We start from the raw sequence: 14,053 nt of genomic DNA, 5'->3' as shown, positions 1-14,053 counted from the left end.
AATTTTTTGCAATTTTATTCAACACTAATAATAAAAAAGTCATTTTGCCAACTCATCAGCTCATTCTACCAGATGAAACTGTTCACAATACATTTTAAAATGTTCTTGTTGAGAAATTCGCACATATATTATACATAGCATACTGTATAGGTATTTGCTGAAAGTCCAGCACTGAGATTAAATTACAGAGCTACTAAGGACCCCGAACTTCTTCTAGACTGATTTAACCAAAAAGAAAATGAAGGAAACTAATATTTTATTTATAAATTTAATTACAGTGGAAATTGGCAATAATTAATGTATTCTGCTTTTTCTTCTCAGGAGACTGAATACTTCTTAATGTCCAAGACTTTGCTTCCCAAATATTTCAGAGTTGAATGTCCTCTAAGGAGACATTGGCATTGGCAATTAGCATTGATAATTAGCATTTTGGAACAGGAGATAAGCGCTTAATCCCATAACAAGAAAATAGTATTTCTTAACAATCAAAATGCATATGTTTTTCCTATGATACACAGTAGCTTTTTGACTCTTTACTATGGCTTTGTGGAAATCGTTCCATCATTTCTTATGTTATACAACATATGTTACACAAGAAAAGTATTAAGACTAAAATAATAGTGCTTAAGCAAAAATAATATCTAATTAATAAAAGAAAACTTTTGTACAGTAAATGGGGTAGGTCAGAAAAGAATCCCCAGCAACTAAGGGGATAGTCTTCCAGGTCATGCTAGGACTCTCTACACGTAGGGTGACAAAATCAGATTCTGTTAAGGACACTCATCCTCTGTCCTCTGCAGCATTAGCTTACACTGAGGATGAGCCTTTGTGAGTTAGGGAGCTTCAAACTACTTCTTAGCAGGTCCTTTTTCATAAGTGTAAAAGCTCTACTTGGATGAAATAGAGAATGAAGACCATTTTGATATGCAATTTTTGTTGTTGTTATGAAACCATTTCTTAAATGCTAACAAGGTAAGAAAAAAATACAGACATTAGCAGTTATTGTAATTTCATTGGTAATAATTGCACGTAACAAGTCTCAAATACACACTAGCCTTGTTTGAGAGAGTGACTTGAAAGATGCAATTTACACAACGTGCAGACTGAAACAATATATTCTTTGATTCTGCAGATCACTTATGGAGAGCTGGTATACAATGATTATCAGTTATATGCAACTAGAAGCTAAGACTTCTCACAGTTACCCAATGCTTTACATACAGTCCCTGGGACAGTATGTATTATAGTATTTTCCTGAAATTAAATTTGCTTATTATTTTTAAAAACAAACATTAAACATTTTATAACAGTCTCTTTTAGGAACACTAATATTTCACTTAAGTACTGTTAACCTGTGTTATTCAGCATTTACCACATAAAAAAATCTAATCACTACTGTACATAAACAAAGCTTTGTACTAACATTTTATTTATATAAAGCTATGAATGACAGCATAACGAACAAGCTCCATCTCCCAAAGATAAAACAATGCTCGAGGTGCAGATGAAAGTGAACCAAGTATTGATGGCTGTCTGTTTTTGTAGATCACTCTATTTAGGTGCTTATTGCTATAAGCTGACTGTGTGGAACTCAAAAAGGAATATTCCATATTGAAATGCATTGTAAATGCATCCCCAACCAGCACAGATGGCATAAAATGCTTAGTGTTGTTTTCAGACGACATGTCATGCTGTGGGAAGATATGGCTGGAATAAATACATTTTATTTTGCCTTCTGACATTTTTCCATATGATTTAATTATTCAGAAAACAGTCTAAAAGAGACCTTCAGTACAAGTGGGATCTATTATATGTTCATAAGTGAATTCAATACTTTGTCAAATATGTTTTAGAAAATAAATTTGCATACAATGTAAATAATACAGCATTTGGTTGTAGTTCATTTAGATTATGCACCTTGCCCAAGGGAACAGGTGATTTTGAGTTTACTTTCCCTTCATGTATAGATTATGAATAGCTTACATAATTAGCAATTATTCAGACATCAGCATATAAATTCACAAAATAATTCTTTCATTTCCAGAAAAACAAAAGATTGATTCTAATCTTTTTTTTCACTATGTCTGGTAAGAGAAAGAAACAGACGAAAGTTAAATGCGGAAGTAGAAAGGAAAAAAGGACAGATTCTGTGTCAGCTCTGTGCAGATGCAGAAGAATCAAGTACAATAACCTTTTACATGCATTAGTCAAGAAATGGCACTGCACAGATAGGTTTTTTTCCTATTGCAGAACAAAGAGCCTGAGTTCATGCATCACTGAATGTGAGGCATCAGCTTCCCATCAGGGACTGGCTCTTGGGGAGCCCACAGGCAAAACAATGCAAACTGTAATTAGAATACTTTTCTCTCCCATTCTGGGAATAAACAATCTTTTCATTGTTCATGTTTACACAAATAACAAAATGTTCAGCTGCATTGTAGTAACTCTATATGATATAGTAGCAGTGTTGTTATAAATAATATATATGCCAATGTAATTTAGGTTCTCTAATAAATGTAGAAATTCTTTAAACATTTTCAACCTCATGAATTGCTCAAGCGTGCTTTTTCTGCATAGTGTATGACTCAGATTCTGTAAGGTCTTTTCTGCTTAAATATTTTCAATTGAATGATAGTAAGTAGAATCTAAAAAGTATTTAACTTTTTATATATTTTTTTCAAAGCTTTTGAACTTTACACTAGCTAATATCTGAGTGAGTAGTACAAAATAAATAAATCTCATCATGTACCCTTGAGTACACAATTTTTCTCAACTTTATTTGGTCTAATAAAAAATAGCAGTAGCATTTTTTATTCCCTGCAATGATAATTACTTTATGGTCATGGATGTCTTCTCATTCTATGCTAGACCTCTGCAGCTGTTTTTCTTTCTTAACGGCCCTATCTACCTCTAAACTAATTTTTTACTCTAAGAAACAAAACACATGGGAAAATTTAATATCTAGTATCATTGCATAGCCTATTTATAAATGGATGTTTTATTTCAGAAGTGAAAATCAAAGCTATTAATATTTTATTACTACTTTTGATTATGCCTCTAACATACTGTAGAGAGCATACCTTCACTAACAGAGGATGGGCTGGGAGACGTAATACACTTTTTCTGATTTTTATCATTACCTTTATGTTATTGCATTTGGAATGCATGCTATCATAATATTAAAAAGTAATATCATGTTGACTAACACCATCTCATATTAGATGACTAAAATAAACCCAAACTAATAGCAATTAAATGACATGGTCAGAATGGTGTTAAAGAAATATGAATTCACTACTAGGATTTTGAGTGGGTAAGAAGTGTACCCCTTCCATGGAGTAAGCAAAGGAAGACAATAAAGAGAGGGCTGTTGCAACCATGATGAGGAAAGTTTAAGTTTAAAGAAAGTTCTAGACAAAGAGAATTTTTGTTGGTCCAGACCAAGTGACCAAATTTTACAGACAGAATGGGGAAAAACACAAAAATTTGCACGTGGCTTGATGAGGTGTACCACAAGAGAAATAGAAGAAAATTACTGCCTTGTAGAACTGACTAACACAGGAGATAGTGACTTGCTTAACCTGGATATTTACAAATATAAGCACAAGAGAAGGTCTTATCCATAAATCTTTTAAAGTGAAAGAATACATGTGTTTTTTCAATGTATTGTTTCACAGCTATAAAATATTTGACCAGAGGATTACATTTGGTCCAAAACATTGACATCACAGCAAAACCAATGAAAATACATTAATGAGGCTTGACAACTAAAATAAAACTCATGTTGTGTGATATTATTATGTAAGCTATGACAAATGTAGTGCAAAGGTGATCCTTCTCACCCTTGTGAGGTCAATAAAGGGTAAGCAATTCTTGCCGGTGCTTACTTTTGTATTACTGTGGTCTCTTAAAGAGCCACTAATTTTCCAATATCTCAAAGACAGGTTGATCTGGGTTGTGTTTATCACCACATTTGAAATGATGGAGTTCAATGTGCTCTTAAAATCTATACCACATATGACAAAGTAAAATAATGATTCATATAAAGGCAAAAATTTTAGTAAGTTTGGTTACCTTCAGGTTACCTGCATGAGAAGCCAGCCATCCATTGCTATTAGTTTACGTTCTAATAAAATTATTATCTGGACTTTAGACAAAATAGCTCATGTCATCAAAAGGGCACAGAATGGAGTCTTGCTAGAACAAAATGAGTCAGCCTTGAATGAATTGTTACTCTTTGTTACCATATATCCTTACAACAAATACTATAATAATAAAGGCAGGGGTATCTGTGCTTGAGCTTCCTGAAAAAAATCTGACTTTGCCAGAATTCTGAGAACTTTTGAATCCATTAACCCCTACTTTGGCTGTTTTAGATGATAAGTAGCCTCAGAACATGAAAAAAAATAAAGAACTGGACCTTCTCAGCCCTAATATTTATTCTTATTTTGTTTTACAAGCAAAATAAAACCTGTAGATTTCATGTGGTTAAACCAGGAGTACAAAATTTCACAAAAAGACTCTGTCTTTCTGGCCAAAGTTGATAGACTTCAGGGACCTACAATCACACGTCTAAGCCTATGTTTCAGTATCGAAAAATAGAACTTAATTGTCTAGGATTGGAAACAACTCCTGGAGCAAATGAGGCCTGTGGCTTATTTCTGAGGTTCTTTTAGTCGATCCAAGGCTTGAAAGCAAGCCAGATAGATAGATATGGGAGAAATAGTGTTTTAGTACACAACTGTGAAATTTATACAGAAGCCCAGGCAAGTTACTGTGACCATATGCAAAGATGTTTATCTGGCTCCTGAAATAGCCCATAGAAAGTTGAGCATAAATCTGGCTTCAAGCCTCCCTGATACACATATTAAAATCTCAACCTGGCATGACCAGTGAGAGTTACATAGTTTTTAACATGTAGATTTTTAACATAGCAGCAAAAAGAAAGTATATATATTCCGTGCACATAGCCATATGAATAATAATACATGTATGAATAAGTTTAGACAATGTTGCAAAGTAGAACAAAAATTGGATTATGTAAAACTTTAAATTGCTTTAAAGCTGCAATAAAAATTACTCTTAATTTCCAAAAACTATACAAAAAATACAAATCACCTTCCATTTCACCTTTTCTTCAAAAAACACATCTAGCTACTCTTAAAAAAAAAAAAAGTCACTACAATAAAAAATGGGAAAACTATTGTTTCTATCTCAGACATTTTAAGCATGTTTAAGGTGAAAAATGAAACGAAGGTCTAGGCCATTCAAAAATTTGGAAAGAGGTGGTGGCAGCTTCTTTTGTAAATAGTGAAAGGGTAGAGAATCACCCAGGATACTGACATATTCATGTTTTTCTCTCAGATCGAAAAGGCTTATATATGCATTTCCTACTTCCCAGTGAAGCTGCTCCGATCATCATGTTACACATTAGTCTGTGTTTTATGCATTAGTTTGTCTTTTCTCAGCCAGTCCTGTTAAATCTGTTCTGGTTTGCATGGGATATTTAAATGTTCACTGACACAGATAAAATATGGTGCATTCATTCCTAAATAAAAAATACAGAATAGTGAAACTCAATTCTTTGTGCCAAGAAATATTTAAGTATATTGTACTTAGTGGAATAACATCTAGAGGAAAAACATACACACACACACATACACACACACACACAAAACACATTCTGAGAAGATATACAGCACACTAAAGTCCAGATCTACTTTCTAGTTACAGATAGAAACTCAAACCTGCACCTGCCAGGTTTTAGTAAATGTTTTAATAAATACACTTTGGGGTGAAAGAGGATCAGTTTCTTACTGATTTTGTAATTAAGTCCTTGTTTATCAATTCTTTTCTTTTCTACTAACACTATTGAGCAATCTAAAGTTTGCAAATAGCTTACAAGTGACAAAAGCACGTTTTTTTTTTTTTTTTTAAAGATGTTTCCAGTCTGTGAGCAACATTGCTTCATAAGATTAACAAAATTTAACAATATATTCATACTGTCTTTTATGCTCTAGGCTCAATTCCTTTCTCCCTAGACTCAATGGAGGTCACTGATTTTAGTAGATAAAAAATACTGATTTCAGCTTGTATTAAAAATTTACAGCATTTAGTACATAACCATCTGTTTATATTATATTGCTTCAAACAGCGTTATTTATTCACCTTAGATTTTGTGCATTACAAAGCACTTGAGGTATTTTGCAAATCAGCACAAAACCTACATAAACCTCAAAAGATTTTTATTTCATCTTTAATTCCAGATGTGGAAAAGCTAATTATTTCAATTTTGATATTTGCTGATATTTGTTTGCATGCAAAACTCACACTGTAACTCTCAGGAGGAAAGACTACCTGCAAATAGAAACTAATAATAACAACAAGAATAATTATTTTTTAACATTTATTTTAATAATTTAATAATAATTGAATTAGTATTACTAATGTTATTCTAGTTATAACAATTGTTATAAAGCAGCTGAATCGAATTGCTAAGAATGAAAAGCACTATCTTTTCCTAACTAATGCAATGGAAAAGAATATATGATTTATAAATCTAGCATACTTTGAATTAGTGGACTCAGTCTCAAAGAACCACAAAAGAATTTCAAAACTTTAGTTCTTAGAGTACAAAAACTAAATGATAAAGCATAATAGCCAGCCAGCAGCTTCATATGCTTATTAAACTCCAGCACACAGTGGGCTACAGTATTGAATCAAGATTTATTTCTTATTCAAGTTCTTGGAATGTTCTGTTTTCTTACGGAGTAAATAAAGCTCCAGTCTTTAATATGTTGTCCAAGTACAGAGCAAACTGCATGCAGTTTCTTTTTCTTGAAAAAAGTGCAGAATCAATCATTTCACTATTGAATCTGTGGTTCTTTGCAGTCTGGCAAAAAAGATTATTTTCTTTTTTTAAACAATCATTGATTTGGAGAATGGCTCAGATTACACTCGGATAAAATGAATTATATACTCTAATAGCACATGTAGACCTTCAGTTAAGAAGAGATGAACCACCAATTGTATGCATAGTCCTTTGACTCTGTTGTGATGACTAACTTGGCCACTTTAGTTAATTAAAAGGCAAAACCAATTGTCCATTTTATGGGCCGATCTAACTCTCATTTAAGTCAACGGGAATCCTTCCTTATTAAGAACTGGATCAGACTGATATTTGTTCTCCAGTGCTGAGTTTGGAAGGATATTAAGATCTAAGTTTAAGAAAATGTTAAGACTCTAAGAGATGCAGAGCAAAGCCATGAGAACGTTGACTGAAGAAATCTAGTAAAATTAAGTACTAAAGAGTACAGTTAATAATGTAGCCATTGTCTCTGGTTGTTAATATCTGAAGTAGCCTTACGCCTTCTCTCTCTTGTCCTCCTGTAAAGGAAGTCCACAAAGTCCACTAACATTGCAGTTACAACCAGCAGAAAATAATTCTCTGGACTTCTCTGCAGTGCCACCCCGAGCAGGCACCAAGAGCAGGAATGGAAAAGGATCAATAAAATAGTCTACTGGTAACAGAAACGTGTGTTTTAAATACATTGCCTTCTTAATAGATGTAGGCTCTGAAGAGTTGTTTGTGCAGTTAATTTTCTGGTTTGTGGCATCCATAAAGGCTCAGTTAAGTTAAAAGAGCTTTGGGTAATTAGTGGAGAGGAAGAAACAGTTCAGTTATCCTCCCACCAAAAAAGAGATAATTTCCTATGATAATCCATAAATGTACTTTTCCACCATGAATGTACTTCCTTTAATAATCCATAAAAGTAAATGTTTAAGAAAAACTCCATTTGCAACTTTTAAGAAGTTGAAGTTTTGTCTAGTTATTGCTCCCAGTTTACAAATGGAAGTTCAGTTATTTGAATTTGAGCAATATAAAATAACTGGGCTTTTCTTTTTTGAAGAGGCACTTTCAGGTTACATATTCCATAAGTTGTTACAATGCACACTGATAAGGTACAACAGTGTACGTGCTGGAAAGATTATTGCTTCAAAGTCTACAAATTTATGTACTATTGCCAGCTTCTATACTTGCTGATATTTTGTGTATGAAGTAGTGTACACAAATACATTGTTTATTAAAGAAATCCTTAAAAGTCTTTTCTTTTTCTTTTTTTTTTTTTTCCCTCCAAGTTACGATGATACAGTTAAAATAAATTTCTAACTGCACTTAAGTGCCAATAAATAGTCTCTTTCTTAAGTGGAAATAAGATTTAATCCTTAATTTTTGTTAAAATCAAAAATGTTGCAAATGGTCCACTAACTCTGGTCTACATCAGCACTAGCGTACTTCCATGAAGTACATGGCTGTAGGTATACTGTTGCATGTTTCATTTAAAATCTTTCCTTTGCATTCTAATCAGAGAGAACCAGGGTCCAATTCCCAATTTCAAAAATAAACACATTAAAGAAAATTAGCTTAGGCATCATTACAGTGTACATACATGGGTGTCTACATTTTTTTTAATGGACACTTTCTAAACGGCATTTAAGTACAAACCATAATTTCTCTGTGTGGCTAATTTGACCACACATATTGCAAACTGTTTTCATTTTCCTTTATTGTCCTCTAATGATCTCATCAAGAGTATATAATTAGTGCAGTTAACTGCATAACACAGGCTCTGCCCTAAAGCAGCCAAGCATAGTTCTTGACTAGCCCCCTCTCCCACTGGAACCTGGTGCTGGTAATGGACCATGATCAGTAGGAAGTATACCAAGGAATATGCTCTTTTTAAAATAGCTTGTGATCTCTGGCTTGAAGCAACAGTTCTGGGGCTATCACCATCTGTACTGAAACACACATGAAAGTTGTTCTATATCTCTTTAATGAAGCTACCAAGGTCAATTACTAATGGCTTTGGGTACCTGAAAGACACTGTAAGACTGAGCAGCTGGATTCTGTGGCAATTTCTCCTTATCAATAAAACTTAATATCTCTTCAGTAAGCAATCTTAGAATTATCTGCTAAAATCCACATCTAATGGTAGATATGAGTTTCTAAAGATATGATTTATCGAAGTAAGAAAACAATACAGACATAAGAAATGCACAAACACAGAAATATAAATATCATAAAACAGTCAGCTAGACTCAAGGTGTGCCATGGAGGACTTTGGACTTGAAAGGTATCATTCTTTCTTTCCAATGCCATTTGAATAAGCATTTAAAATCTCAAATAAATATAAAAAACTGTGCAGAAAAAAAATCCTTTACTTAAGGCTAAAGTACAATTATCATTTATCTTTCAGTGCTACTGCAGCAGATGTTTAAATTTCAAACACAACAATTAAAAGTTTTGGAAAAAGAAAAATTAACAACAGTTTAAGAATATAGAAATACTAATAATCTTAGGATTTGCTTGCATGTGTTTAGATTTTTTTGTAAATAAATATAAGCATACAAACGATAAAGATTCTTAAATATATTTTTGCTCAACATAAATAAAAATTTCCTACATTTATTTTGATATGCTGCATAAACATTTGCAAATAAAGTAGTAGATATATAAAGCAAAATCAACAGATGTACAAATGAGAAACTAAGTTTATTACACAGCAGTAGAGAATTGTTGCATTCTTTCCCAGATGACATTGCAAGTAGCACTAGATTTTAAACAATAACTCAAAGATTAATGAATTAAAAAAAAAAAACTAAACTAAAATTAATGTATTATTTTACTCTGAAACAAAGTTGCTATTTAAATAGCGAAGCCAAAGAGGTCCTGAAACTAAGTTTCAGTAAGTGGAATTCTATAATGTTCACGAAACTACAGTGCTTATTGAAACAGCATGATAAGAAATGATTTTTCAAGTTTTAATGAAGGTTTATAAAATGCCCCAGGTTTTTTACGTCCTTTGAAGTCTAAAGCAGGAAATCTGATTTTTGTAATGCTTTCCTGTCAGAAGGAAGGTGAAAACGTCCACACTGAACTATAATTTCAGGATATAGCTGCAAGTCCTCAGGACTGATAGAGCATAAATACATACAAAAACAAAGTGAAAGTGTAGAAAACATTGAAGTTAAACTAAATTTATATACTTCCAGGTCAAACATACCTACATTAAATCCAACTAGAGAAAAAATGAAATTTCATTCTTCATTGCTACCAATCTGTTCTTTTCTTGAGAGCACAGTAACCTATTAGAAATGTTTAAAAAAAATCTGAAAAAAGATGGACATGAAATGAAACTCCTACTTTTGAAAAAGGAGACTCTGCTATTGAAAAAAAGCTTTTATTTTCTTCACTGCAACTTAAATATCATTATTTATCCAATATAGTAGTTTCTTCAATATGCTTACTGAAGTGCTAAGCACTGCATCTCTATCACTAAAGATATGACAGATTTTAAAAGAGTTCCCAGCTTCTGCCTGTACTTGAGACTTTGTCAACCCACAATGGGAACTCAAAAATGTGGAAGAGATGGGGGTACTCTTATGTAGAAAGAAGAGCAAAGAACTAATCCAGTTGTAAAAGACGCAAAATACAGGCATCCTCTCTAATTTCTGAGACCACACAGTAATTTAGGGAAAGAGCTGAAGCCATTGAGGGACTTGTCTACCATTTTACAAGAATTCACAAAATTCTACTTTTGTTCACATTAAAAAACACACCCAGTCCTACTGTGGAAGACACACAGTTATATATTAATGATATAATTATCATATAGCAGCAGCTAAATGGGTTTTCTGCCCAGTAAAGTACAGTAGAAAAGGTAAAATCTGTTCATTACATAAAAATGTAAGTAATAAAAATCAAAAGAGTGTTGTATACTCACAACCACTTTCAAATGTGAAAATAATTTTATGTAAAAAGAAACAGTAGAATATAATTTGTGTTCAGTTAAATGAATCTATGGCATAGTGACTATCACTGCAGCTGGAAACATGGGCTTCTGCATTTAAATACTTCCACTTCTGTTAGCATTAAATTCTGCTCTTGCTAAGATTTTGAACAGGCCTTTACTTTATGAAATGGCCTGGCTCCCCCAGGCAATTTGTTTCCTTGGGATCAATAACTGTAAAAAGTACTGCCTCAGTGTGAATGACAGTATGAAAACCAGACCCATGGCCTCTAAATGGCTCTTTTACATAAACAACGTATCACATGCTAGTCTAACGACACAAAATAATGCAACAAAGGGGATCTTTTTCTCACAATGGTGGTGAACAATTGTATTGTACAAAACATGTTAAATATTAAGCATAGAAGAGTAAACGTGTGCAGAATAATGCACTATGTATCTCTGATGGCACAGAAGAACTCGTGAGCAGAACAAATTTATTTCTCTCTGCAGTAATGAGGGCTACTTATGTTAGATCAAAAAAAAAATAATTATATATAAATATAAACATAGAGCATGGTAAATTAACTGACCACTGTTCTTCATAGTTATCTATTACAAAAAAAAGACTTGGTATCAATTGTTTTTCATAGCAGTATCCAGGTTTGTGATTGAAATACAGTAGTCTTTACTATTAAAAAAAATATACCCAAAAAAAGAATGTCCCTGAGTTGATCATTTCTTCCATTTTATTTGCCAGGCAGAGAAGGAAAACCTACAATTTAACATGCAGCTTTTAAAATCATATTTGCTAAGTCTGAACTTCTCTTTCTAATTAATGCAAACACATAAACAGAACAAATCAGTGAAGAATCTGCATATATTCCAGCCAACTAACAAACATTTTTAACTGCAATAGAGTATGCAGACAGTTTAAAGATAGGATGACATTTGAGGACCATTGCTTGTTTAAAGACTCAGACTGACAAGGAATTTTGATTTCTTTTACCAGTCTGTAGCACTGTGGGATTTGCAAAGTAACAGAAAAACTACCTGAGTTACAAACCCCAGAGAAACCCTATGAGTGCCAGGAATCTCTGCTAGTATAAAGGTAGCAGAAATAACACAGTAATCTTCAGTTCCAATTTTTACCTACACTTCCATATCCTATCCTATTCTACCATACCCTAGCACATCTGGTTTTGGTAGAAGGCAGCTGCGGAATTGTTTCATTTGTAGGGAAGGGACAAAGCAAGGATGTGGTATGCTGGAACTCCACTGTCTTCCCTACTGCAAGTTGATGCCAATCCCTCAGGGACAAAACTTCAGTGGTATGATAGCTGGTTCAGCATATTGTGTTGCCATGTCACCATGGACTAGGTAGCTGCAATAAGTTGCCTGTCACTGCTAAATTCACAGAAAAAGGACTGAATTATTCACTCAGTAGTGTATTAATACTTGCAAAGCATGAAACCATCTCAAAATCATTTCCTACTTCATTAAAACAAATTAAACCTATCCTGGAAGTAACAGAAGTAACTAGTTCAGTTACTGAAGGAATAAATTGTTGGACTATGTATATTCTCCTGGGGACATATGGCAAAGGTGTATTGCATAGCACTTGGCATTGTCTTCTGGACCTGAGGTGACATCCCTCTGACTGTCAGTAAAACATAGTTATAGTTTCAGTATTCTCTTCAGTTCAAAATATCTGAAATAGTGAGATGGCTCTAATGCAGCCCTTCAGAGTAGCATTTACATAGCATGCAAACTGGGAATGGAAGAAGGGTGGGATTGAGAGTGGTGCCAAACATGCTGGAATGGTAATGAAATCTTTGTGGGAAGGAGGTACCCAAGTCACCAATGTTCTATCCACACTATCTTCAAGAGAAATGATCCTGTGTGTGCTTTATAAACAGAAAAATGTGGTAAAACACAAAAAAATGTGCCTCAGTTGTGCTGGTTGGCACAGACCAAGTCCATGCCAGACCATGCTGATAGTTAAGTGGCACAGATGATCAAGGATCCAATTCTTGATCTCAATACCTATCTTTGTTTTATTTAGCAGTAAGGTTATTTTACCTTATAATAATATACCTTATTGACTAATACCTTATTGACTCCCATGAAGCCTGAGACTAAATGCAGCAGAAAAGAGAAAAAAAAAGTCACTACTTGATTTTTAGTGTAGAAGCTAAGCAATTAAAAACAAGCCAGTAATGGGTAATGCTGCCTAACATGCAGTGTATGAAGAATATCTTAATTTTTTATGATATAGTAAGAAGACTTACTTCTACACTTTCAAAGGTCAAAAATTAAGTTTCCAATTTTATGTGTAAAAGAGACTGAAGAACATGGCTTTATGAAGGTAGTGGAGAAGATATCAAAGTGTCAGAACAGGAAAAAGGGGACTGTCAAGATTCTCTCAACTATCAGCACTTCAGATCCGTAAATCAGTATCCCAGGAAATACAGTTCCAGAATCCCTGAATTATTACTTAAATTCACTTTTATTTATCTATCAAATAATTTATATCATTAAACCTTGCCTTACTTTCTAAAAAAATCCTACCCTAAATACAGGTGTTTAATTTATCTATCTTTGGGAACAATAATGTCTCTTTTACAGAACTGTACAATTGCTTTCATAAGCACATGCGATAATGGTGGTGATAGCACCCCAAATCTTTCCTCATAGTTTTGCATCAGATTAAAAGCATCTTTGTTCTAATTCCTTAATCAGAATTCATCAGACCTTTAACTATTTACTCATTCCCAGGCTGTCATATCATGGACCTTTGTGTGGATTCTGACTCTGTGCGCTTGTTGGTGCTGCGCACTGGGCACAAATCTACAGACAACAGTTGTAATACCAAGATTTTACATTTATATATATACTTTTTTTTCAGAGGAAATGAATTAAAGTGTGTCTAGTTTTTTGTGATTTTTTTTTATCACTAATAACTTTATGAAAAATATTCTGTAGGAAAACACAAAATCATCCTTGCAAAAACAAAACAAACACACAAACAAACAAACAACAACATCTAAGAGATGACGGGATAGATGTGATATTCAGTTTGTATTTCAGATCGACTCTCTTCTAGTCAAACTTTTCATTTAGGGTACTATAGATAAAATAATACGCAGTATATTGTGTTGATAGGTTTTGCTGTGCCTGTATTGCAATATATTGGCACAATATTCATACAATAAATTCATACAATAATAGATATGCTGTGGTACACAGGCAAGACATAGATT

General features: G+C 33.3%; 1 protein-coding gene across 7 annotated transcripts in view; it reads right to left on the bottom strand.

Annotated features, from left to right (window-relative positions):
• Window positions 1–14,053, bottom strand: part of PACRG (parkin coregulated) — a 226,986-nt gene that overhangs the window by 65,800 nt on the left and 147,133 nt on the right. Inside the window, exon 6 of one of the 7 annotated variants that reach the window (XM_035538525.2) lies at window positions 249–384. The exons of 5 other annotated variants lie outside the window; for them this stretch is intronic. In XM_035538525.2, coding sequence (XP_035394418.1) covers window positions 368–384 — 17 coding nt within the window. In that variant the 3' untranslated portion in view covers window positions 249–367. Of the gene's footprint in view, window positions 1–248; window positions 385–1,555; window positions 1,692–14,053 lie in introns of those variants that run through there. One more of the 7 variants, XM_050709870.1, reaches the window with a different exon arrangement.

The sequence above is a fragment of the Cygnus atratus genome, chromosome 3, assembly GCF_013377495.2.
Source record: "Cygnus atratus isolate AKBS03 ecotype Queensland, Australia chromosome 3, CAtr_DNAZoo_HiC_assembly, whole genome shotgun sequence".
In the NCBI taxonomy this organism is placed as follows: Eukaryota; Metazoa; Chordata; class Aves; order Anseriformes; family Anatidae; genus Cygnus; species Cygnus atratus.
Note: the sequence above shows the minus strand (reverse complement) of the source record. Positions and strands in the feature narration are given on the sequence as shown.